General features: G+C 43.1%; 1 protein-coding gene across 1 annotated transcript in view; it reads left to right on the top strand.

Moving 5' to 3' along the window:
- The window catches only part of PTPRU (protein tyrosine phosphatase receptor type U), a 423,380-nt gene that overhangs the window by 366,453 nt on the left and 30,810 nt on the right, over nt 1-26,117 (top strand). The window contains 7 exon segments of the mRNA XM_032228173.1: nt 1,632-1,668; nt 2,410-2,507; nt 2,610-2,726; nt 14,920-15,074; nt 22,731-22,866; nt 24,554-24,703; nt 25,733-25,906. Coding sequence (XP_032084064.1) covers nt 1,632-1,668; nt 2,410-2,507; nt 2,610-2,726; nt 14,920-15,074; nt 22,731-22,866; nt 24,554-24,703; nt 25,733-25,906 — 867 coding nt within the window.

The raw sequence follows: 26,117 nt of genomic DNA, 5'->3' as shown, positions 1-26,117 counted from the left end.
ATGGTTGTAAAACAAGGACTAATTGTAATGACTTCTCTGTGTCATGCTGCTACATGCAGTGTTTTTGACCTGTGATTTGCTTCTGCTTTTAATTACTCATTCCAATGGCCTGTGTATTCTGGGATGAATGGGTACATTTCCCCGAGAGATGATTTGAGGTTCATTACCATACGTTGAAGCTCTGTGTCCAGTGGAGCCCAGCATGCATAATTGTGTTTGAAAATATTTGTTAGAGCAGGGGTACACAACTGTGAGTCAGAGATCGCATTTGGCATGACAGAGTAGTGGTCCCACTCATTAAAGTGGTGAGTTGATCCTGAATTATCATTATATACCCTATGAGTGAGATGGGTGGAATCTTATTTGATTAAAAAAAATGATATTGCTCCTTTCCATATAGCTAACACAATTACACCCCGACTGTATATTTAATCATTTCTCCCACTGTCACATTGCAAGTTGTTACTTAATAGTGAAGCTCTAGGAGGGGAAGGCTTATGCCCAGGATTTTTGGGTGGTTTCATACAGAGGCTCTAGAACAGGGGTATCAAACTCAAAGCCCGTGGGCCAGATCCGGGCTGGTTTTTTTTTTTGCTTAAATCCAGCCTGCAGGACTAGCCTGGAAATATCAAATGACCGACCCGTGGTGCCTCTGCTGGCTAAAACGAGCCATGTTTTTGGCCAGCAGAGTGCTGCTGGAGGCCAGGGAGGCTGAAAACAGGCTTCAAGACTCGTTTTCAGCCTGTTTTCTGCCTGGCAGTGTGCTGCAGGAGGCTGTTGAGGCTGAAAACTGGGCAGAGGGGTCCTGCATGGCTCCCCTGTCCCCTATTTTGGCCAGCAGGGTACTGCAAGTGGTGTCCATCCCATCCCCCCACCCCTCATGCTCCCCACCACCCTCCACCCCTGCTACTGGCCTGTGGAAGAGAACTACAATGCTGATCCGGTCCTTGAAGAAATCCAGTTTGACATTCCTGGTCTAGAACCTCTGGTTACTCGCCTCAGCCTAGAAATTGCTGTCCTAAGAAAGATGCCCGCGTTGCTTTCCTAACAGCAACCTGCATTTCCTTCCAGCTTTTCTAGGGTGAAGTTGATGAGGTATTTATTGGACCTCAGAGCAACCCATTCTGGCTGCATTAAATAGCTCTTGGCTGTAAGTGTGATGTCAGGAGGAGAAAGTGTCTACCTCTGTACAAAAGAGAAAGACAGATGGTTGCAAAGTAACTGCTAGGGGATACATATTGGATGCGAACAGCACAAACAATTATGAAGAGTGTACGTTGGGAAGACGGTTTGGAAATACCTATTCTGTGGTGGGACAGGGAGGCTACGAGTGATAGTTAGGGTTTGGAAGATGTTTTGGTTGAGCTACATTTCTTAAACCGAAATCAAATGGAACATTATCTTCCCTGCCTGTACCCCACCTTAAACGTGTGTAGAATTTGGAATAACTGTTGTAAGAAGAAAACAAGAGGTTTCAATTTTTAGAGTAGCAAACCTTGGGGTATATAGAAATGGATAAAACCAACTCCTTCCTTCCTTCCTTCCTTCCTTCCTTCCTTCCTTCCTTCCTTCCTTCCTTCCTTCCTTCCTTCCTTCCTTCCTTCCTATAATGCATTTTTTTTTCTTTACAGGGCTACCAAAGGTCTAACCACTTCATAGCCACGCAAGGTAAGACCTTCATACCTACTACTTGGATATGGCTTTTTAGCATGCTTTCTCCTTTTTCCCCCCTTTCCAATTATTTTTTACATATATGGAAAGGAGGCAGCACAAGAAGATGTGCTGAATACCAAGATGTTCCCAAAATATTTCATGTTCAAGCTTTTTCAGTGCGTTAGAAAATATTCCAAAACTGCTTTGAGATTATATATTGGGTAAAATAAGCCGTGGTGATGCAGTGGTTAGAATATAGCATTGCGGGGAAACTCTGCCCACAGTAAGGAGTTCGATCCTGGCTGTCTCAAGGTTGACTCAGTCTTCCATTCTTCTGAGGTCAGTAAAATGAGGGTCCAAATTGTTGAGGGCCATATGCTGACATCAGAGAGTGTTGTAAAGCATTTGGTGTGGTATATAAGTCTAAGTGCTTGGAGTGGTGCGGTGGACTAGAGGCGGAGCTCTCGCCTCACAATTAGGAGGTTGTGAGTTCAATCCTAAATGGAGGCACACATTTTTCTCTCTGGGCACAATGAGAATATATTTGCTGAACAAAACTCCATACTGGTGACAGGAAGAGTATCTGGCCATTAAACATTCCTCTAGCTTCATTCAGTTGCCCATACTCCACCATGCAAGAGATTATGGGGTTGTTTAAAGATGATGATAAGTGCTATTGCTAAAATAACCATGGTATTTAAATAAGTCCTTTATCTCTGTTTCAACCTTTTTGGGGGATTTTTCTCTGTGCTCTAGGCCCCAAACAGGAGATGGTCTATGATTTTTGGCGGATGGTGTGGCAGGAACACTGTTCCAGCATAGTGATGATAACAAAGCTGGTAGAAGTGGGAAGGGTAAGTGATGGTTCTTGGTTTCCTCTTCACCAAGTGGCTTCAGATGATGCTTACCTCCTCCACGACATACTTAACCATAATCTGGTTTATTATTGCATGCAGGTTAAGTGCGCCAAGTATTGGCCAGATGACTCAGAGATGTATGGAGACATTAAAATTACCCAGATGAAATCAGAGACTCTGGCAGAATACGTGGTGAGGACATTCGGCATGGAAAGGGTAAGATTTGCTAGGATACCCCTCTGTCTATAAACGTGTTTTATTTTATCCATGTTAATATTTGGACATTTATTTAATTTATGTATAAGTTGTCAGGATTCCAAATAGCATCCAAAATTAAATCAGAGTCCAAGGCAAAGTATTGCTCAAAGTTCCAATTTATTAAGAGAGTCATGTTGGCACAACTGGGAAAACCCGAATCTGAAAGCTTCCCGGTTTTCCCCACCCAATTGAAAGTTCACAATCTTGCCCCCATATGCACAAGTCCATCACCTGGTCCAATCTTCCACTGCCATGCTGTCAGTTCCACCCATTCAGTTCTGGTCAGGTGCAGAGATGCAGAGACAAGGATGACCTTGGCTTTCTAGAAAGGATTTTTATTTTGGCTGCATAGCATTTAACTCCGCACAATCCCCCCTCCCATTTTCCCACAATAGAAAAGGCATAGTGGAATAATAGAAAGTGTGGCAGGCCAAAGATCCAAAAGGAATATGGCTGCAGGCCTGTCATAGGTCTTATGTGGACTATCTCATACTGTATGACTCCAGGTAGCACATAATAATGTACTACATCAGGACTACTTCTTCCTTCTCTTATTTTAGCAATAGCAATAGCAATAGCAGTAGACTTATATACCGCTTCATAGGCCTTTCAGGCCTCTCTAAGCGGTTTACAGAGAGTCAGCATATTGCCCCCAACAATCTGGGTCCTCATTTTACCCACCTCGGAAGGATGGAAGGCTGAGTCAACCCTGAGCCGGTGAGATTTGAACCGCTGACCTGCTGATCTAGCAGTAGCCTGCAGTGCTGCATTTAACCACTGCGCCACCTTGGCTCTTTCAACTTTTATTCAAAAACACCAGTTTTAAAAATGAAACAAGCCCTGAAGTATGCTTGCCAGTGGGTAATTAATCATTTAAAAAAAATAGCATTAGTTTGGTAGAGAATTTGGAGTTTGAATATAAGGGATATATGATTTATGTGATGATTGAATATATAATCATAAATATGACTCCAAGTTGGTGCCCCTAAACCAGTATTTCTCAATCTTAGTAATTTTAAGTTGTATGGACTTCATCTCCCAGAATTCCTGCAATTGTATATAGGAATGACCTCGGGAGATGGGTGAAGAGACCAAGGGAGCAGTCAAATAAAAAGCAGTATATTCTGCAGCAGGAATTTGGGTGGGACAGGTGGCTCAATGTTCTGACATAGGCTTCCCAAAAGCACAAAGCCGACTCCTCATCCTGATAAAACCCCTTTTATTTAGTGTAAAGGGAATTCCGCTCCAGCAAAGTCCCGCTAACGGTCTTTCAAGAGATTTCACAAATATAGACCTTTATCAGGCTTGGAGAGCAGCCAGGCCAATATCTTCCAAACGCCACTCTGTAGCAGACAATACTTGGCAAGTCAGGAACAGATCTTCACCCTAATGAATTGAACTAATTGTCTCCTGCAAACTCCACTCCCCTTTTGCTCCTTGTTATTCCCTGTGCGAGGGGCCATTCACCATCCACCTGTGGCCTTACACCCAAGTCGATGCTTGTTCCTTAGCCGATCCCTTCTCCCGGCAGCTCTGTGCACACTGGGAACAGGCTCCAGTTGTTCTTCTGCCTCACTGATGTCAAACTCTGAAGGCAGCTGATAACTGTCAGACGGCCCTGGCCCCATCTCTGCCTCCAATGCAGAGGACTCGTCGAGCCTTCCCCAGACTCCAGGATTGGCCATGTTCCTCCCCAGTCTCCCCATTGTCTGAATCTGCTGCCAGATCCTCTGACTGCTGGCAGGCCACAACACTCAGAATAGACCCTCCCTAGTTTCTTGGGCTGTAAAAGCAATGGGCAGGGCTGCTATCAAACTAGCAAGATTTTGCATAGGTAGGGAATTCTGGGAACTTATATATCTTAAAGTTGCAGAGGTTGAGAAACATTGCTTATAAAGAACTTAAGCCCATGATTATGGCTTGGCATAAATGGCAACTACATGACACTTGGATATTGCAACCTTGTAAATATACAGCAATAGCCATAGTGCTTAGACTTATATCTTGCTTTACAGTGCTTTACAACCCCCTCTAAGTGGTTTTACAGAGTCAACCTATTTCCCCAACAACAATCTGAGTCCTCATTTTCATTTCATTTTTTTTTCTTTTTTTTTTTTTCATTTTATTAAAGCTTATAGGCCGCCCTTTTCCCTGAGGGGACTCAGGGCGGCTTACAAATCATGGGAAGGGGAGTGCAAGACAAAAAAACGTAAAACTGTGCGTGAATAATAAGAAAAGAAAATAACAATAAAACACAACTTTCATTCAACATTCGGGTGGGGCGGATTAGAATCTTATCCCCAGGCCTGACGGGATAGCCAGATCTTAAGGGCTGTGCGGAAGGTCTGGACGGTGGTGAGGGTACGAATCTCCAAGGGGAGATCGTTCCACAGGGTCGGAGCTGCTACTGAGAAGGCTCTCCTCCGCGTAGTCGCCAGTCGGCACTGACTGGCGGATGGAACTCGGAGGAGGCCTAATCTGTGCGATCTGATAGGTCGAAGGGAGGTAATTGGCAGGAGGCGGTCTCTCAAGTACGCAGATCCACTACCATGGAGAGATTTATGGATGGTAAGTAGCACCTTGAAGCGCACCCGGAGATCAACAGGTAGCCAGCGCAGCTCGCGGAGGATAGGTGTTATGTGGGCGAACCGTGGTGCGCCCACAATCACTCGCACGGCCGCATTCTGGACTAGCTGAAGTCGCCGGATGCTCTTCAAGGGCAGCCCCATGTAGAGCACGTTGCAGTATTCCAGCCTGGAGATCACAAGGGCTCGAGTGATTGTTGTGAGGGCCTCCCGGTTCAGGTAGGGTCGCAATTGGCGCACCAGGCGAACCTGGGCGAATGCCCCCCTGGTCACAGCCGATAAGTGATGGTCAAAAGTCAGCTGTGGGTCCAGGAGGACTCCCAAGTTGCGAACCCTATCTGAGGGGTGTAAAATTTGACCCCCCAGCCTGAGCGATGGAACACTGGCCAAATTATTGGGAGGGAAACACAACAGCCACTCGGTCTTGTCCGGGTTAAGTACCAGTTTGTTAGCACTCATCCAGTTCTTAACGGCTTCAAGGCCCCGGCTCATCACGTCCACCGCTTCATTGAGTTGGCACGGGGCGGACAGATACAACTGTGTGTCGTCCGCGTATTGGTGGTATTTTATCCCGTGCCTTCGAATGATCTCGCCCAGCGGTTTCATGTAGATGTTAAATAGTAGGGGGGATAAGACCGAACCCTGCGGCACCCCATATGTTAGGGGCCTCGGGGACGATCTCTGCCCCCCCCACTAACACCGACTGCGACCTGTCTGAGAGGTAGGAGGAGAACCACCGTAAGACAGTGCCTCCCACCCCCACCTCCCGCAGTCGTCGCAGAAGGATACCATGGTCGATGGTATCGAAAGCCGCCGAGAGGTCAAGGAGAACCAGGATGGATGCATGGCCTCCATCCCTGGCTCTCCAGAGATCATCGGTTTTACTCACCTTGGAGGGCTGAGTCAACCTTGAGCCTGATGAGATTCGAACTGCCAAATTGCGGGCAGGCAGCAGAAATAGCCTGCAGTACTGCACTCTAACCACGGCGCCACCACCACTCATACCATTAGTTTACTTAGCATAGTAGGCAAATTTTATGCCTGGTATACTGTACGTGGATAAAACTACAAGTAGAACAGAAAAGCATCTTAATAGACGAATAAGATTGTCAACACTCAGTTGGAGTTTGGTTCTAAGCCGTCCAGTGAAAAAAGTAGAACTCTCTTCTTAAAAAAAAAAATCACCCTGTATTTTTTTGTCTTTGTAGACTTCGAGTCAGCATTGCATCCATTCTCAAAAGAAAGAAATTGCAGGAGACAGGTGTTGATAATGCCTCTTTCCATTAATACACAATTTGTTTCCTGATATTGAATGTAATAGCCAAGGCTAGCTGTCAGGCAGGATCCCTAATTGAAAAGATGTCAAGCAAGGCTGCTTGTAAAACCCATCGTTGTTTAATACACCACACACAGAGACGTACATACATACATTCTTTATTTACAGATTTTGCCTCTTGCCAAACGTATTATCACCTACGTTGTCTAGCAGGACAACTGCTCCCTAATATTGCTTTTTTTTAATTTCCCAGACATAAGTGGACTGAGGAGAAGGTTAAGGGCTCTGGTTTCCTATTGTACAGAAGACCCCCCCGAATATGAACGAGTCTAATATGAAGGATGTAGTTTTGGCCAAGGGACTGATTAAACACAGGTGCCAGATTAACAGGCAGGCAATACAAATGAAACGAACGAATAGAACCAAGGGGATTGTTATAAGTTTTGGGAGAACTGTTTCATGCCTTAGGATTGTGGAATTTGATCATGGAATTGGAGACTTCCATACTGCTTCAGCGCTAAAAGTTTGTAGTGCCATGGGCTTACTGCTGTTGCTGTATGGGGTTATGTTTATTAAAGAACCTACAGTAGTGATGGCTAATCTTTTTGTTGTTGTGTGCCAAAAGGGCACGTATGACAGAGCGCATGCGCGCACCCATACCCATAATGCAATGCACATGTGACACCCCCATGCCCCGCTCCTGCACATGTATGCATAATTCTCCCCTCCGCTCCCTCATTCCCTCGCACATGCATGCGAACCTCCATGCCCCGTTTTGAGCCTAGCAAGCCTCCCTGAAGCTTCCTGGGACCAAAAACTATGCTCCCCCCACCCCCTGAGCATGCACATGTGACTCCCCTACCCCCACACATGCACACAGAGAACCGAAAATAAGCCAGCAGGAGGCATGCGTTGGCAGAGCTGACCTGGAGTGATGGCTCATGTGCCTGCAGAGAGGGCACTGCATCCCACCCGTGGCACATGTGCCATAGGTTTGCAATCATGGACCTAGAGGTTGTCAAAATATTTCTCTCAATGCTCTATTCTTTCCCAAAATGTGTTGCAAACACCATACTTCACTTGGAAGCAGCACAGGCCTCTGGGAGGCTATAGTCTAGATTATAATGGGTTTTTTTTAATCCCCTTAAATTAATATTTTTTAGCAGGAAACCTAGCCGCGCTTATTTTTCTGTTCATATGGGTGGCTTCTTGCTCTGAATATATTGGTAAGATTTGATCTCTTCCCTAGTTGCTTAGCATATCTGGGATTTAGCAAGGCTAGAGAAATGGATTGTGTTTGTTGATTTGATAAGTAACGCAGCCAGTTACTATCAGATTCCATCTCTTTTCCTCTAGGATCTCAGTGTTGATAAGCATACTACTTCCATTAGCTGGTTTTGATCTGTTGCTGATAGTAATGGAAGGGAGGCGTGTGTTTCCGAAACATACCAGTGAAAGGTTGCATCTTGGGTACTGATTAGAAGAGAATATTTGTAGTTCAGAGTTTAACTACATTATCCTTTGTAGTCTCTGTGCTTGTTTTCTTGCAGGCATTTCATTGCCAAACTAGTTAATCAATGCATTGATGGTGTTATCTAGTTTGGTAATGAAACATCTGCAAGAACACAACCAAGATCAGAGACTACAGCTGTCCTAAGCGTGTTTAATCGAGGAGAACCCATAATCCACTTTTTTCTATGGGACTGGAAATAGAGGACTTCTCTTATAGAACCTTGAGCTCTCAAAGTATGCTGGCGACTTCTATGTGTTTTATGCTGTTAGCAGAGAGACATATCCATCACACCTATAAGATTTGCTGTGTTTTGTGCTAAAGTGCGATCTTCAAAGACAACCAGATTGTCCGTTGCTGAATGCAATCAGTGGTTTGCGATCGTTCTCCTCCTTTTTTTTTCTTTGAATTCGGTTTTTAACTTTTATCCAGTCTATTTTATTTCCTGCCTTTTACATAGTGAATCTATACACTTTTGATAACACTAGTTTTGCGGCCGTAATAAAAAGAAATGAATGCGGTGTCAAAGGAACACGTTCTTTTTTTTCTTTTGGTGTATTCAAACTGTTGCTTGGAGATCTTGCACCAGTCGTGTTCTTTCTCCAGACAGGGATCATTCAATTGTGGGCAAGCTGCCTTGACAAACCCTTCCCCTGGAAGGAACGGCAAGAGCCAAAAGCTTTAATGTAAAGGATTGCAAGAAGGGAAGGTTTAATGTAAAATAGACAGACTGTTTTTGGTTCAGTGAACACATTTGGAGTTTTGAAAGGCGGCCGTCTCTATTCTTATAAAAGGGCTATCATGAGACCCCTTTTTTGTTCACAGAATGACTTCCATGGTTAAATGACTGTCCATTTACCAGGGTATCTCAGTCAAATAGTAGAAACATGGTAGACTTACCTGGAATTGGAAGCTAAGTAGGTCAGATCAGGAATGTCAGCGTTCCAAATATCATCCAGAATTAAATCAGAGTCCAAGGCAGAGCTTTCCTCAAAGTTCCAATTTAATAAGAGAGACATGTTGGCACATCTGTGGAAAACCCGAATCTGAAAGCTTCCTGGGTTTTCCACCCAGTTGAAAGTTCAAGACCTTGCCCCCACACCCACAAGTTCATCACATCCTCTGCCACGCTGGCATTTCCACCCATCTAGTTCCGTTCAGGTGCAGTGGAGACAAAGGATGACCTTGGGCTTCTAGAAAGGAATGTTTTATTTTGACCACAACACATTCTACAATTCTACTCCTTACTATTCCCCCTCCCAATTACCCCACTAAGGAAACAGCATAAAAATAATAGAGTGTGTGGCAGGCCAAAGATCCTAAAAAGAATATGATTTCAGGCCTGACAAGGATAATATTTGGGTAGCAAACCACTAAGAGACCACTGGAAAATTCCATGGCTGTCAAAAAAACATTCCTAGAAAAATTCAGCCCTCTGATACCTTGGTTGGCAGGGCAATCTTGACAACATTATGGGCCCCAGCCAAAGCAGTGTACCGGGGCCCCTACAATAACTACTCACAGGAATAAAAATGTAAATGGTCAATGAAATTAAACCTATATTTGCATGTTAGTATTAATTTTAAAAAGGCAGTAAAATGTAATAAATATGTTGCTGTATTTATATGATACAAGGGGCTGTTGGAAGAAATGTCTTTCTGGGTTCAGTTCCAAGTGGGGAAAAAGACACTGGAAACATGGAGGCTGCTTGGAAAGATGGTTTTTAATGGTGGACAGGACCACGTGGCTTGAGTTCCTGAACACAAAAGGGGGGGTCACATGCTTCCAGATGTTGGGTGAAGAAGAAAAAGAGCGAGAGATGCTGAAAGTTCCTGGTTTTATGCCCTCACTGGGCTTTGACCTTGAGCTTGTATTCAGACTCCCATGGGGCCATGCAGGAGCAGCTCTCTAGGTTGTACTTTGAGTCCAAGTTTGGTTGCCTTTCTGGCTGATGTAATTTTCCCAGGGGCCTTATGGTGAGTTTCTGTAGAAGGCTAATCCTGCCTTCTTTATGTAGAGTAGACTAGCTCAGGTTTTAATGGCTCATTGACAATAGTGAGTCTGTTTCCTACCTAAAACCATGTTTCTCCATTTCTTATCCAGAGAAATAAAATATTCTGCCTTTTCAATATTTTCCAGGATATTTCATTTTTCTAGGAGTGGGGTGGGTTTTAACTTCCTAAAGTGCATTGAAGGGTTGACATACACAGATTAGTATGGGGCCCCTATGCTCGTGGGGCCCATGGGCAAGTGCCCATCAGGCCCATGTGTTTTGGTTGAGTCCATAGAGACTAGGAGTTAAGCTATTTACCGTACTTTTCAGAGTTAAGTCACACTCCCCCCTCCCCAAAAGAGGGTAGAAATGTTGGTGTGACTTATACATGGAATACGGGCATTTTTTGCCTCCCAAAACCCTGCCCCATGGGTCCGTTTTTGGCTAAAACGGAATACGGTTTGTGAGCCCAGCAGAGAGCTCCTGGGGCTGGAGAGAGCAAAAACCAGACACACAGAGGCCAAAAACATTTTTTTTCTTTTTTTCTCTTTGAAATCTTGGTGCGTTTTATACTCCAGTGCGTTTTATAGTCTGAAAAAATATGGTAATCTTGGAAATCTTGCTTTTTTCAGGGATTTTGCGATATCCCAGAGATCAGCAAGATGTATTCTTCCTGTTCACCATCTCTTCAGGACAATTTAGGTCCGATTGAACCCCCCAGTAGCTAAAAGTACCGGCTGCAGTCTCAGAGCATCGAGACTGCACGTCTGTACCATGAAGACATTCAATCTTGGAAATCTTAACTTGGTGACAAAATTCTCAGTTTACTTGCTACTGCTGTTCCTTCTTCCTTCTCGCCTTTTGTTACTCTTTCTTGTTGTTTCAGGTGCGTTAAGCCTTTCCCATGGCTTTAACTCCACTTTCTTCTCTTTTATACATCCCAAGATGGTGAATAATCTGGTGATGGTCTTGAGACTGTATCAGTGGTGGGATTCAAATAATTTACCAACCAGTTCTCTGCCCTAATGGCCAGCTGGGTAGGCGGGGCTCAGTGGTCATGTGAGCATTTGGGCGTGGCCAAGTCAATGTCACTCAGGTCAATGAGCACTTCGCCTTAGTTGTTACAATGGTAATAAGGGTTAACTGGAGAGGCAGTTTCTGTAAGCAGGGCAATACAGATTAGGCTAGAAACAACACCAGAATGTTTCCTTCCTGCCTTCCTTACAAGATTATCCCTGTAAAGTGGGAAAAAACAAAATATTTCTTCCAACAACTAGTTCTCTGAACTGCTTAGAAAGTTACCAACTGGTTCTCCCGAATAGGTGCGAACTGGCTGAATCCCACCACTGGACTGTATGAAATGGCCCAGATCTTCTAACACACATTTTAATGCATTAACCTCTCATGTTGATCAGTTTCATGCCATCTGAGTCTTCTTGTACAGCTTTTAGAAACTCCGTCAAAGGTCATTGTCTTAGCAAATAATATTGTAGAGTACCCCTTTATTTACATGGACATTCTTGACGGATTAATTTGAGCCTAAGCACCATATTAATTGTACGGGGAATGGATAATCATTTTTTATCTTGTAGACAGAGGTCGCAAGGTTCAGGCAATTATTGAGCAATTGTAATTGCTCAACCTTGGGACAACCACAATGGTAATTTGCTCCCCCCTTCTCCTTAATCTGGAAAAAAATGTTAAATGACAACCTTGTTTCCAGCGAAGTACAAAAGAGCCTCAGGGATCTAGTTGCCTTGTTAACCATTCCAAGGTATTTACTGTAGTTTTTGGTAGAAGGAGACCTTAATCAGGGATCTGGGACTTTCCCATCAAAACTACTGAATCTAGTAATGAGGAAACCTGGAAATGGATAATCTTCTGAGCATATTAAATTTGCCTGACAGCAGCTCAGCAAGAATGCATTCTATCATAGTAATGATAAGTGATTTAGGATGCAATGCACAAAGCAGAACAGAGAGCACGACCTTCAATCCTGGAATAAGCCCATTTTTGTGATTAAAATTCATTCCTACTTGTATTTCTTGTTCCAGTTTTCCTCCGGTGACCTCAGAAGGGCCAACTTGGTTCCCTCCTTTGCTCTCAAATCCTCACTTCAATCTGGCAAACCAGATGAACCATCTCCCCAATTTCCCTGTTTCTGTTTGAGAGAATAGAATAGAATAGAATTCAATTCTTAATTGGCCAAGTGCGATTGGATAGACAAGGAATTTGTTGCTGGTGCACAAGCTCTCAGTGTACATAAAGAAAAATAAAATAGAATACATTCATCAAGAATCATAAGACACAACACTTAGTGAAAGGCATAGGTTACTAATAAGCAATCAAATTACCAGGAAACAAATAAAACAATATAAATTTTAAAGATACAAGCAACATGGTTATAGTCATAAGTGGGAAGAGATAGAGAATAGGAAGGAAGAGAAGAATAATAGTAATGCAGTCTCAGTAGGTAATATGACAGTGTTGTGGGAATTAGTTATTTAGCAGAGTGATGGCATTTGGGAAAAAACTGTCCTTGTGTCTAGTTGTTCTGGTGTGCAGTGCCCTATAGAATCATTTTCTGGGTAAAAGCCCTCGTTTTGACTTGTGCAGTATACAGGTCTTCGATGGAAGGGAGGTTGGTAGCAGTGGTGGGTTGCAGGTGGTACACTCCGATACGGGCGTACCGGTGCCTGCCCGGAGCACCAAGTACTGTTCCATTCCAGTACTCAGGAGGGGCCACCCGCTCCTTACCTGTATTTGAGCTCTTCGGTGCTTCCGCACACGGAGTGTATGGTCCCTGCGCAATGCTCCGCTGAGCAGTTGCAGTGTTGTGGAGGCTCGTGGAGGCGTCGCAAGGCGTAAGGACGCATGCACGCATGTGTGCATTCATGTGGTAGATGCGGGCCCTGTTGCACCGTACCTGTTGCACCAGGATCCAAAACCCACCATTGGTTGGTAGCAATTGTTTTTTCTGCAGTTCTAATTATCCATTGAAGAACAATTATCCGTACCAGAAGAACACAACTATTTTCTGGATTGTGTTACACAAAGTGAAGGCATGACAACATTATATTCTTTCATTCTGCATTCAATGCAATAATGCACTGGTAATCTACTGCCTGTCATCACAAGTGAATTGTCGCCTCCATAATTATACTTGCCACAGGTGAAGCTGGAAAGCACCAGAAGGTTTCCTTTGCATCAACACCCAGGACTTCATTTGCCTTTGATAATTAAACAAGATCAATTTAGTTTAGAGTGTGTTCGACATTTTTTTTGAAGTAGTAGTTAACTTTGTTCACTGTGAATTTAATTTTATCTTCTGGTTTTAAAAACCTGGCAGTTCCAATCTGCTGGCTCCTGCTAAATTACTTTGCTTTCTGCTTGATTGTGAAAATTCCTCTGTAGTTGAGATAGATTTCCTTTTTCTTAATGGGCTTTGCCAAATAGGATCAAGGCAAGCTGTTTGTAGTGCGGTTTGAGCTAAGGTAAAGGTTCCCCTCGCACATGCATGCTAGTTGTTCCCAACTCTAGGTGGCAGTACTCCTCTCCATTTCAAAGCCAAAGAGCCAGTGCTGTCCAAAGATGTCTCCGTGGTCATGTGGCCAGCATGACTAAATGCCAAAGGTGCACAGAACGCTGTTACCTTCCCACCAAAGTATTTTTCTACTTGCATTTTTACATGTTTTCGAACTGCTCAGTAGGCAGAAGTTGGGACAAGTAAGGGAAGCTCATGACGTTACGTGGTGCTAGGGATTCGAACCGCCAAACTGCCGACCTTTCTGATCTATAAGCTCAGCGTCTTAGCCACTGAGCCACCTTAGTTTGATTTTATACTGGTATAAATTGGAAGAGGAGGATGACTGGAATATTCCAATTTAAGGAGGAGATGGTTCAGAGATGCAGTTTGGTGTACTGATGAAAGCCTTAGACAAGAAACTGGGATGTTGTGTGAATTTTACTCACAATTCTAGGAACCCTGGTGGCACAGTGGTTGGAATGTAGTATTGCAGACTAATTCTGTTGGCTGCCAGGAGTTCAATCCTGACCAGCTCAAGGTTGTCTCAGCCTTCCTTCCGAGGTCAGTAAAACAAGAACCCAGATTGTTGGGGTCAATATGCTGACTCTGAAACACACTTAGAGAAGACTGTAAAGCACTATGAAGCTTTAAGTGCTATTGCTATTGCTACTCCTGGGTGCAAAACTACCTGTGTCAATACCTCTCTCTCAGCCCTAGGAAACAGAGGAAGGAAGGAAGGAAAGAAGGAAGGAAAGAAGGAAGGAAAGTGGGGCAAGTCAACTAATAGCTGTTTCAGCATCAACAGTGCAGATAGTTTGATTCTATTAAGAACACTGCATGCTCTCTGTGTGTGTGTCTCTTTCTGTCTCTCTCTCTGTCTTCTCTTTCCACCTCTAACTCTGTCTCTCTCTGTCTCTCTCTGTCATCTTCTTCTTCTTCTTCTTCTTCTTCTTCTTCTTCTTCTTCTTCTTCTTCTTCTTCTTCCTCTTCTTCCTCTTCTTCCTCTTCTTCTCTCTGTCTCTCTCTTTCCCCCTCCGAGTCAGTCTTGATTCCTGGCAAACACATGGGTAATTATTAGACATAATTATCTGGGCAACATTTTCAGAAGTGGTTTGCTATTGTTTTGTTCTTAGGGCCGAGAAACTGACCCAAGGTTACATGTCTGGAGTTATGCCTAAGGCAGGTCTAGAACTCCCAGTATCTTTGTCTGGTGCCAGACAACATATAAGATTGTCCTCTATTTCACTCTCATTACTTGCAGAGGGGCTATTCAGCAAGGCACGAAGTAAAGCAGTTCCACTTCACGTCATGGCCAGAACACGGGGTACCCTACCACGCCACGGGTCTGCTGGCATTTATTCGCAGAGTCAAAGCTTCTACACCTCCTGATGCAGGACCCATAGTTATTCACTGCAGGTATGTCCAAAAAACATAGTTGTTAATTTTGTGGTTGGTTGTTTTGGTCCAAAAAAAAGACAGAGATTTTCATCACAGAATGTGGGAAAATGCACATTTTAATCGGGTTATGTGAAAAGTTATAGTCAGAAAATAGCCTTATTATGAGCAGGATCACAATGCCATGCTTTTAATGGGAGAAAAGTGTGACAAGCCACTAATCTCAAATTTCTCCAATGCATTATCGGGCATCACTGAATGGAGTCTACTCTCGTTCATCATCCCGATTCCAAAAATTATTAAAAAATTCCACCAACCCCAAAAACAGTATCATGCATTTGAAAGATTAATATGGAAGATGCAATGGCTAGTTCTCTTTTTTTTATATGACACATTTTTGTTTTGTTTTTATGTTGAAGTCTCTCTGTATGCACACAATTCCTAGTTGGAACAAGAGCCATGGGAAAAGTTATTGAGGTCTTCCCTTAGGGGTCAGTAGTAGTGTGGGAAACAGGAAAAGTCTAATCTATGGGAAAGATAATCCGACAATGAAATGTCACTTAGTAAACAACCCACTGTATTATTAAACATTTGCAAAAAAAAAATATCTTCCCAAATACCTAATGGTGTTGAATTGAATACTTAGTAGTAATTATTAGAAAAGTGTTATCCATGAAAGAAATACAGTTGTTGTCCTCTCCTGTAAAAGATCAAAGCAAAATTTGAGTCCACCCCATTGCCATAGATTCAAAGAGTGGAAGGGACCTTGGAGGTCTTCTAGTCCTGCCCCTGCTGAAGCAGAAAACCTTACACCATTTCGGACAAATGGTTGTCCAATCTCTCCTTGGAAATCTCAGTGATAGAGCCCCAACCACTTCTAGAGGCAAGTTATTCCATGATTAATTGTCCTAACTAGCAGGAAATTTCTCCTTAGAGCCACTGTGGCGCAGTGGTTAGAGTGCAATAGGCAGGCTACCTCTGCAGATCATTGGCTACCAGCCATTTGGCAGTTCGAATCTCACCAGGCTCAAGGTTGACTCAGCCTTCCATCCTTCCGAGGTCGGTAAATTGAGGACCCAGAATGTTGGGGGCAGTAAGCTGACTCTGTAAACCGCTTAGAGAGGGCTGTAAAGCACTGTGAAGCGATATATAAGTCTAAGTGCTAAGTGTTACTGCTATAGTTCCAGATTATTATTTAGTTGAACATTATAGCCACCTCAAGAAAAACTATTTTCTCATCAAATTGGATTTGTTTGAAGTATTTCCAAATCCTTTCCCTATTACCTGATTTTGTAGATGGCAAAGGATAATATAAATTCATTGCTTTTTTGGGGGTAGAAGTCTGTGCTGTATATAAATAATTATAAAAAACTATCATCCAGAAAAATAAGACGAAGAGCTAGCTATCGTTTTCATGCTTTTCAGCTAAAATAAATAACCCACTGTATTCAAACCTGAAAAGATATTCAGTGGAATTAGTATTGGATTTTCAGTCTATTTGGGCACTACAGTCTCTCTCTGATATGCAAAGGTACAGTTTATGTGGTACCTTGCTCAGTAGTGGTAACTGTGAGAGGGATCTTGGAGTCCTAGTAGACAACCATTTAAATATGAGCCAGCAGTGTGCAGCAGCTGCCAAAAAAGCCAACACAGTTCTAGGCTGCATAAACAGAGGGATAGAATCAAGATCACGTGAAGTGTTAATACCACTTTATAATGCTTGATAAGGCCACACTTGGAATACTGCATCCAATTTTGGTCACCACAATGTAGAAAAGATGTGGAGACTCTAGAAAGAGTGCAGAGAAGAACAACAAAGATGATTAGGGGACTGGAGGCTAAAACATATAAAAAATGGTTGCTGGAACTGGGTATGTCTAAAGAAGGACCAGGGGAGACATGATAGCAGTGTTCCAATATGTCAGGGGTTGCCACAAAGAAGAGGGAGTCAAACTATTCTCCAAAGCACTTGAGGGTAGAACAAGAAGCAATCGGTGGAAACTAATCAAGGAGAGAAGCAACTTAGAACTAAGGAGAGATTTCCTGATACTTAGAACAATTAATCAGTTTAACAACTTGCCTCCAGAAGTTGTGAATGCTCCAACACTAGAGGTTTTTAAGAAGATGTTGGATAACCATTTGTCTGAAGTGGTGTAGGATTTCCTGCCTGAGCAGAGGGTTGGACTAGAAGACCTCCAAGGTCCCTTCCAACTCTGTAATTCTATTTCTATATTAAGAAATTAATATCTATCATATATCCAATTCTCATTGGATCAAAATTTGGAAAAAGTAGAGGCAATTTCTTTCCCTTCATCCTTCCCCTCTCTTCCCATTTCTTGATCACCCAGATTTCAAACATGAGGATAAATATGATCAAGGAATGGGAAGATGGACAGTTTTATAGGATTAGAAGATGGATTATTGAAACTCACTTTACTTCCTCTGAATATGTTTTGCAGAAGAAGTTGTTGCAAGTTCTAACTTAGTTTCGAATGAATGAAAGAATTATAAAAAAATATATTCTTAAGCTCATGAACTTGTACCCTGAAGAACATTAGCAATGCTAATGTGATTTAGAATCAAAGGAAGTTCTCCAATATTATATAAAACTCTTATATAAATTATAAGAGGCTCTCTCGGAAATCTTAAAGTATGAGAAAAGGGCTTAGAACTCTTTGCTAAATTATTTTAAATGTATTTTGACAGGTCATCATGAATACATGATGAAAACAATTGATAGATGGTTCTAACCCCCCACCAAATTGTACTCTATTAACCATGGTCTTTCTAAATTGTGTTAGAGATGTTTTAATCTAGCTGGAACATCTGCAATGGCATTGTCCATTTACATATGAATTTTAATAGAACATTTTTGAGGACGTGGGGCAGAGGAGAGCAAAACAAACAAACAAAAAACAGTACAGGCAATCTTCGACCGACAACCAAAATTGAGCTCAAAATTTCTGTCGTTAAGTGAGACATTTGTTAAGTGAGTTTTGCTCCATTTTCTAACATTTTTTGCCACAATTGTTAAGTGAATAACTGAAAATATTAAGTTAGTGACATGGTTGTTAAGTGAATCTGGCTTTCTCATTGATTGTGCTTATCAGACGGTCGCAAAAGGGGATCATGTGACTCTGGGACACTGCAATTGTCATAAATATGAGTCAGTCGCCAAGCACCTGAATTTTGGTCATTCGACCACAAGGGATGCCGCAAAGGTTGTAACTGAAAAATGATCACAAGCCACTTTTTTCACTGTCGTAACTTTGAACGGTCACTAAATGAACTGTTGTAAGTTGAGGACTATCTGTGATGGTCCGTTCTACCCAGGACATATAATGTGGTGCAGTGGTGGGTTCCAGATCCCAGTGCAACTGGTACGGTGCAACGGGGCCTGGTGTCCACCACATGAACGTGCGCAGCACATGCACGCATACATCCTTACCTCCTGCGATGCCTCTGCAATGCTCCAGCTCCTCAGCGGAGCACCACACAGCTGCTGTACTTCAGCGTGTGCAGAAGCGCCAAAGAGCTCAAATACAGGTTAGGATGGTGGACGGGTGGGTGCGCCCTCCAGCATCATACCGGAACAGTACCTGGTGCGCCCGAACTTCTTCTGTAGGTGTGGCCTGCTTTGTGGGAGTGGCTTGCCAGCCATATGACTGAGTGGGAGTGGCTTGCGGGCCATGTGACTGGGTGGGAGGGCTTGCCAGCCAAATGACTGGGTGGGCGTGGCCAACTTGTAAAATGTGGTGAAACACACTTAACGCTCTTTCTTAGCAACCAAAATGTTGGCTCAGAAACTCTGGCATTTGAAGCACACAAGTCTTAAAGCTGTCAAGTTACAAGACCCTTGTACCCCTAACCCTTTAGAAAAAAAAACCCAGGGGTGTTCAAACTTGACAGCCTTAAGACTTGTGGACTTCAACTCTGAGAATTCCTCCTCTCGCTCCTCATCTAGATGATGTGTGGTCGGGCGGGAGGAGGGAGCTGGAACCGGTTCTAAATGGCACTGTAGATTTGTGGAACCTCTTCTATAGAAGAGGTTAGAACTGGCAGGAACCCATCCCTACTCCCCGGCCTCCAACAGCACACTCCCTCTCACTCTTCCTCCCCTGTTTATGGCCGTCAAAAGCCTGCGGAAGACCGTGGAGGCCGAAAACAGGCCGTGGTGTCTGTCTGTGTGTGTGTGTGTGTGTGTGTGTGCACGTCCGTGTGTGTGTGTGCACATCCGTGTGTGTGTGTGTGTGTGTATACCGCCCTCCCGCAACCCGTTTTGGTCAGCAGAGGCCCTGTGGGTGGCTCCTTTGATATTTCCAGGCCGGCCCCAGGGGCCAGATTTAAGCACCCCATGGGCTGGATCTGGCCCACGGGCCTTTAGTTTGACATCCCTGGTGTAGAAAATAGGATTGAATTAAAAAAAAATTAAGAGACAAGCAACAATCCATTAATTCAAAATCGAAGGAGCAATCCATTAATTCAAAATTATATTGTGAATACTTTTATGTAAATTTTATTTATATTTGATCCCGTTTTTAAGTTACAACAGCAAAGTATTCCCAGTTGCCTCCATCTGTGCAAATATCTTTTTATAGGCACATTTTGTCTCACTATTTGAGATGACAAATGTCTTTCTCCATCCTCCCAAAATACACAGGAATTTATTTATGTATTGCTTTTGTGTATTTCGCTTTCCGGTTTTTAAAATGTGCCATATTTTGTTATCAGTCGTGGAATTAAAATAAAAGCTTTTTTTTTTCAAAAAAAAAGAGAAAACAAACAGTTACATCTGCAGTACATTCTTGGAAATGTGCTTCTCCTTTGAATTAAATGTCAAAGAACAAGCACATCCTAATCAAATGAGAATAAAAAAGTAGTATGGTGCGAGGAAGGCAGGGTAATATTTCAACACAAGAGTAGTTTTGCTCTTGTAGAGTAGTAGTGTCTCCTCCTTCTGGGTCTTTTTGTGCGGGTCGGAGGGGGCAGAAATTCTGAGTTGGGGTCTGCTTCGACCTCCTGGTGTGAGGCTTTGGGCGAAGGCTAGAGGAAAATGCTGCTCGTGGTGAAGAGCCAGAAGGCCTCGTTCCAGTGGGACTGCATCATGGCCTGGAACTGGCTGACCATCTCAGCCTGCTGAACCTCCAGGTGCCGGTACCTGGCCTTGCACTCCCACAGGTCTTCCCTCTGCTTGGAAAGCCTATGCTTGTAGTCCTCAGTGAGGTGCTTTCTATCCAGCATGCCTACCGTCCCTGTCCTAATGTGCCCTTGTATTTCATGTATTCATAATTATGTTTATACTCATATCTGTTATCTAATACATGCTTGACAAAATAGATAGAAAGAAAGAGAGGGAGGGAGGGAGGGAGGGAGGGAGGGAGAGAGAGAGAGAGAGAGAGAGAGAGAGAGAGAGAGAGAGAGAGAGAGAGAGAGAGAGAATATCTTGTCAAGAAAAGGGTCTTAACCAGATAGTCGCCATGAATCAAAACTGATTCAAAGGGAAGGAAGGAAGGAAGGAAGGAAGGAAGGAATAAAAATAAATAATGCTAGGGGCAAGAAAAGGCAAGGGGACACCATCTCATCTGCTTTTCAAAATCTGCTTGCAGAGCAACACTTCCTACCATACGCACAATGTGGAATCTCTGCTTTCTAAATGTGCCTCCGGGCTTCGTCCGTGTATGATTTGGCTACATGGTGCTTTCTGGGCCAGATAACAAGAACGAAGCGATGAATGAAAGCTGGGGAATTTCCTCCCAGTATGAAACACAGACACTTTTTTATTTTGGCGTCCAATTGCTTCATCAGTATTCATTCATCAGGGACAACGAGAATAATTAGTTTCCTCAGCATGCAATCACCGAGAATCACAGCAAGTGATTCATCAGCCCCAGAAATTAGTATATTGGAGGGTTTTAAAGCAACCCTGGAAAGTGGGGGGGGGGGGGCAGAAGGGCTTCTGTTGTGCTGCAGTTGGACTTTTGCTAATGACTTTGAGGGGTGGGGCTTCTAACCAGAGAAGCTGGGGTCACCATATGCTACAGGTGAGTTTCCTTTAAGAGAGAGCAAGGGGTTTTTAAGTAGCTTTGCAGCAGATTCTTTTTTAAAAAAAAAAAAACTCTTAACAGATGTGATTTGTTCCATACGTAAAAGCCAAAGATCTGTTCTAGCCTGGAGTTGTTTTATGCGGGGGATAAAACTTCTGTTTGCTGTGTGTGTGGAGAAAGAAATATTGGTCGGGCTCATCACCACATACTGTAGAATCAAGGATCAAGGGTATTTCAGTGGCTTGAGGATATTTTTACAGCTGGACAGCTCCTTGTCTTCAATGGGAGAAGAATATCAGCATTGGGCCAAAACGTATGGGACCATTCCCCATAGTAAAGATCATCAAACCAGTCATGGTGCAATTGAAATTGCCCCAACTGCTAGGGAAGATACATCTGGTATTCCATAGTAGCTTCTTGAAACCCATGGTCGAATCAACCCTGAAGCCACTACCCCAGTAGCCCCCAGACCCGGTGGTCATAGGGGGCCAAATCCATATGAGGTGCAGCGAATCATCAATTTGAGGTGGCACAGGAGACAACTCCAATACTTAATCAGGGACAGGGTCCACATAAGGGGTAGCAGCCTCATTCTCTGCAGCCAGCTATCTTCAGCTCTTGTCTTTCCCAATAGGAAAACCTAGAGCTGAATCTTCATTCTCATCAATGATGAAATTCCACAATAAATCTCTGAGCAGAACAACTGAATGGAGAGTCCTCCGAATTTGCTCCAGGAAATATATGCAATGGGAAGAGCGGTGTTCACATAGAGAATGACAAGAGGCCAATGATGAAATAGTTGTTATAGCAATAGCACTTAGACTTGCACTATATTGCCAAAGGTATTCGCTCACCCATGCAAATAATCAGAATCAGGTGTTCCAATCACTTCCATGGCCACAGGGGTATAAAATCTAGTACCTAGGCATGCAGACTGTTTTGACAAACATTTGTGAAAGGATGGGTCGCTCTCAGGAGCTCAGTGAATTCCAGTGTGGAACTGTGATAGGATGCCACCTGTGCAACAAATCCTGTCGTGACATTTCCTCGCTCCTAAATATTCCACAGTCAACTGTCAGCTGTATTATAAAAACGTGGAAGTGTTTGGGAAGGACAGCAACTCAGCCACGAAGTGGTAGGCCACTTAAACCCATCCAACATCAGTGTGTGACTTCAAAATTCGCTTCTGGAAGAATGGTCAAAAATTCCCATAATTCCCTGAATCTTGTGGACAGCCTTCCTAGAAGAGTTGAAGCTGTTATAGCTGCAAAGGGTGGACTGACATCATATTGAACCCTATGGATTAGGAATGGAATGTCACTTACAGTAAGTTCATATGCAAGTAAAGGCAGGTGATCGAATACTTTTGGCAATTTAGTGTATATACTGCTTTACAGTGCTTTACAACCCTCTATAAGTAGTTTTACAGAATTGGCATATTAGCCCCAACAATCTGGGTCCTCATTTTACCCACCTCGGAAGGATGGAAGGCTGAGTCCACCTTGAGCCTGGTGAGATTTGAACTGCCGATTGCAGTCAGCTGGCAGTCAGAAACAAATCTAGAAACTTTCCCACATTTAATACCCAGTTCTGACAATTTCTTCTTTTCTCACGCTTCCTCAAACCTCTGCAGCGCTGGCACTGGACGGACTGGTTGCTACATTGTCCTGGATGTGATGCTGGATATGGCTGAGTGTGAAGGAGTTGTAGACATTTACAATTGTGTGAAGACTCTGTGCTCACGGAGAATCAACATGATTCAGACTGAAGTGAGTTTTTCAGGATGGGGTAGGGTAAAGGGCATTGTTCCAGGTAAGTTTGTCTGTGGAAGAAGCACTTTTGGGGCAAGTTTGAAAGACTCCTTTGTGGTTGGTATGTGATCCTTTGTGGCACAATCAAAACAACTGGATTCCATATTATTTTGGCAACAATGTTTTACTGTGTAGAATTTTGGTACAAGAGCATTACAGCTGGATCTTCTGTACATAAAAAAAATGGCGCTCTGTGTGTGTGTATGTTATGGAATGCCTCGAGCAATTTCAACCAAATTTAGTACACAGATGGAAACAAATACTGTGGGGATTAGACACCCCTAATGCCCCACGAGTTGTGTGTTCTGTTAAGATACAGCCTGTTGTGCCTTAAAATAGCTTCTACTGTACTATCGTAAAATGGCTTCTACTGTACAGCCGAGTGGAATTGACATGGTAACGGGTTCACAGTACTCCACAAGGGGGCTCCCTTTGGTAAGAGGGAAAATCTAACATTAGAAATTACATTTGGTCCAGACATTTCCACCTATAAATACCTGGGCAACATCGGGTTATCGGCTAGTAATGAAATAAAATTCTGTCCTGTCAAGATCTTTCATTTGCTTTATATTGGCTACTATTTTAGTTCAGGTAGCATTGCATTTTTACTACATAGCTAGACCAGTTATTATTATTTTATCATTATTTATTTTTAATTAATAAATACATACATAAATTATTATTATTATTTAGTGTATGATGAGAACATGGCAGAAGAGAAGTAAACATATACACACAATCCAAGTAATTATATACAAAACCTCTACAGTGGCCTCATGACTTGGTGTTCAATTCAGCTATCAGGCGATCACCTCTGGTGTTGCTTTGTGCTGATCTTCTAGGGAACGAGAGAACACACATAGGGGAAAATCTTGCACAATGCTTTTAATAGTTTGCACATCAGCAGCACAGCATGTTAAGCCCGTGTTTCTCAGCTTTAGCAATTTTAAAATATGTGGGACTTCAACTCCCAGAATTTCCCAGGCTTCTGAATTCGAGAAGTTAAAAGTCCACACATCTTAAAGTTGCCAAGGTTGAGAAACACTGAAATAGACAAGGGACTTATAAGTTCTGATGAGGACCGTTCCCAATTTTATCTGGAGATATTTTGGATCTTTTATCCTATGTAAAATCTGTCACTGCTATAAATGCCTCTATATCCTAATCAGCCACGTCTCAAAAGCAGAAGAAGCTGGTATGGTCCAGATTAACCAAAAACAAGTGCTGTGTTCACATGATATGTCATTCCCAAATAAACATTCTATTTAAAATGGGCTAGGATAGTGGTCCAGCTTTGAAACATAGACACCCCCTCCCAAAGGGCATTTTAATGATTAAGAGGATTTGATGGTCAGAAGAGAAGTACGCCTTATATCTCCAGTTTGCTTGTTCTTATACTGTTCATAGAATCATAGGATTGAAAGAAGCCTTGGAGATCTTCTAGGATGGTCCCAAATGATTTTTTGGGAAGGAAACACAATCAGAATTGCAATCAGAATTGGTTTCAGGATTGTCCAGCCCAGTTCCAACTGCGAATTTCAAGTCTGCTTTGAGCCATTTTGATCTTTTGATTGAGAAGTGACATGCAAATGATGCATTTCCGATGTTCTTAACAAGTCTTCATTTTTTTTCATTCCTATTAAAGGAGCAATATATCTTCATCCATGACGCCATATTGGAAGCTTGTCTCTGTGGAGAGACCAGCATTCCCATCAGTGAGTTCAGACCTACATACAAAGAGATGGTTAGGATAGATCCACAGAGCAATTCATCTCAGCTGCGGGAGGAATTTCAGGTGAGTAATTGAAAACTGGAGGTTTTCTTGAAACCTGGGCTCTTGACCATGTTCCTATGTTCCCATTAGCATAATTCCAAATAACAGTTACAGTGAAATAAATGAGAGAAGAGTTATAGGAAAATAACAGTGAGAGAAGGTTATGTTTGCATTGTGTATCCTCCAGAAGCATCTAGTTCAGGGGTCTGCAACTTTGGCCACTTTATGACCTGTAGACTTCAACTCCCAGAATTCCTCATGGCTGGCTGAGGAATTCTGGGAGCTGAAATCCACAAGTCGTAATGTGGCAAGGTTGGAGATCCCTGATGAGAAACCAAATGCTGGGTTGAGACAAGCCTTGGCTTGATACAGCAGGCTTGTTCTTACGTTCAACCCTGGAAGACACATCCTTGTGTTTTGAATTACAGCTTTTCCTGGAGCACATAGCAATTGAATGATTTTCTTCTTTTAAAATAAAGAGTGTATTCATTTGGATTTTTATCCTGTCTTCATTACTTTATAAGTAACTCAAGGCAGCAAGCATTTTATTTATTCATTTGTATCCTGATTGTATTATTTTTATAAATAACTCAAGGTAGCAAACATATCCAACACATCTTTCTCCTCTTATTTTCTGCACAACAACCCTGTGAAGTGGGCTTGCCTGAGAGTGACTAGCCCAGGTCCCCAACTGGCTTTAATGCCTAAGGCAGGACTAGAACTCACAGATCCTGCTAATTGTCCCAAAGTCGTCCAGATGGCTTCCATGCCTAAGGCGGGACTAGAACTCACAGTCTTCTGGTGATTGGCCCAAAGTCATCCAACCGGCTTTCATGCCTAAAGCGGGACTAGAGCTCACATTCTCCTGATGATTGGCCCAAAGCCACCCAGATGGGTTTTATGCCTAAAGTGGGATTAGAACTCACAGTCTCCCAGTTTCTAGGCAGCCTCTTAATCTTAGTCTTAAGTGGATATCTTAAGTGGTGCTAAATTTCACCTGCCAATAAGATTATAAAATGCTGCCTAATCTGGTTTCTTCGTGTCCAGCAGACTCTGAATTCTGTAACACCCCACCTGGATGTGGAGGAGTGCAGCATTGCCCTTCTACCACGCAATCGCGAAAAAAATCGGAGTATGGATGTGCTGCCTCCAGACCGGTGCCTCCCTTTTTTGATCTCCATGGATGGAGACAGCAACAACTACATCAACGCGGCCTTAACTGATGTGAGTTCATCTCTTGGATGGCGGCAGTGATGGGATTCAATGTTTTACTGCAGGTTCTGTGGGCGTGGCTTTGTCGGCGTGGCAGGAGAAGGATACTGCAAAATCCCCATTCCCTCCCCACCCCACTTACCTGCTTTCCAGCTCCGTTCTCCTGTTCAGGGCAACAAAAGAAGATCAGCTGGGAGGCAGCAGGGGCGGGGCCAGCCTATTT

This window comes from Thamnophis elegans, chromosome 12 (genome assembly GCF_009769535.1).
Source record: "Thamnophis elegans isolate rThaEle1 chromosome 12, rThaEle1.pri, whole genome shotgun sequence".
NCBI classification, from domain to species: Eukaryota; Metazoa; Chordata; class Lepidosauria; order Squamata; family Colubridae; genus Thamnophis; species Thamnophis elegans.
Note: the sequence above shows the minus strand (reverse complement) of the source record. Positions and strands in the feature narration are given on the sequence as shown.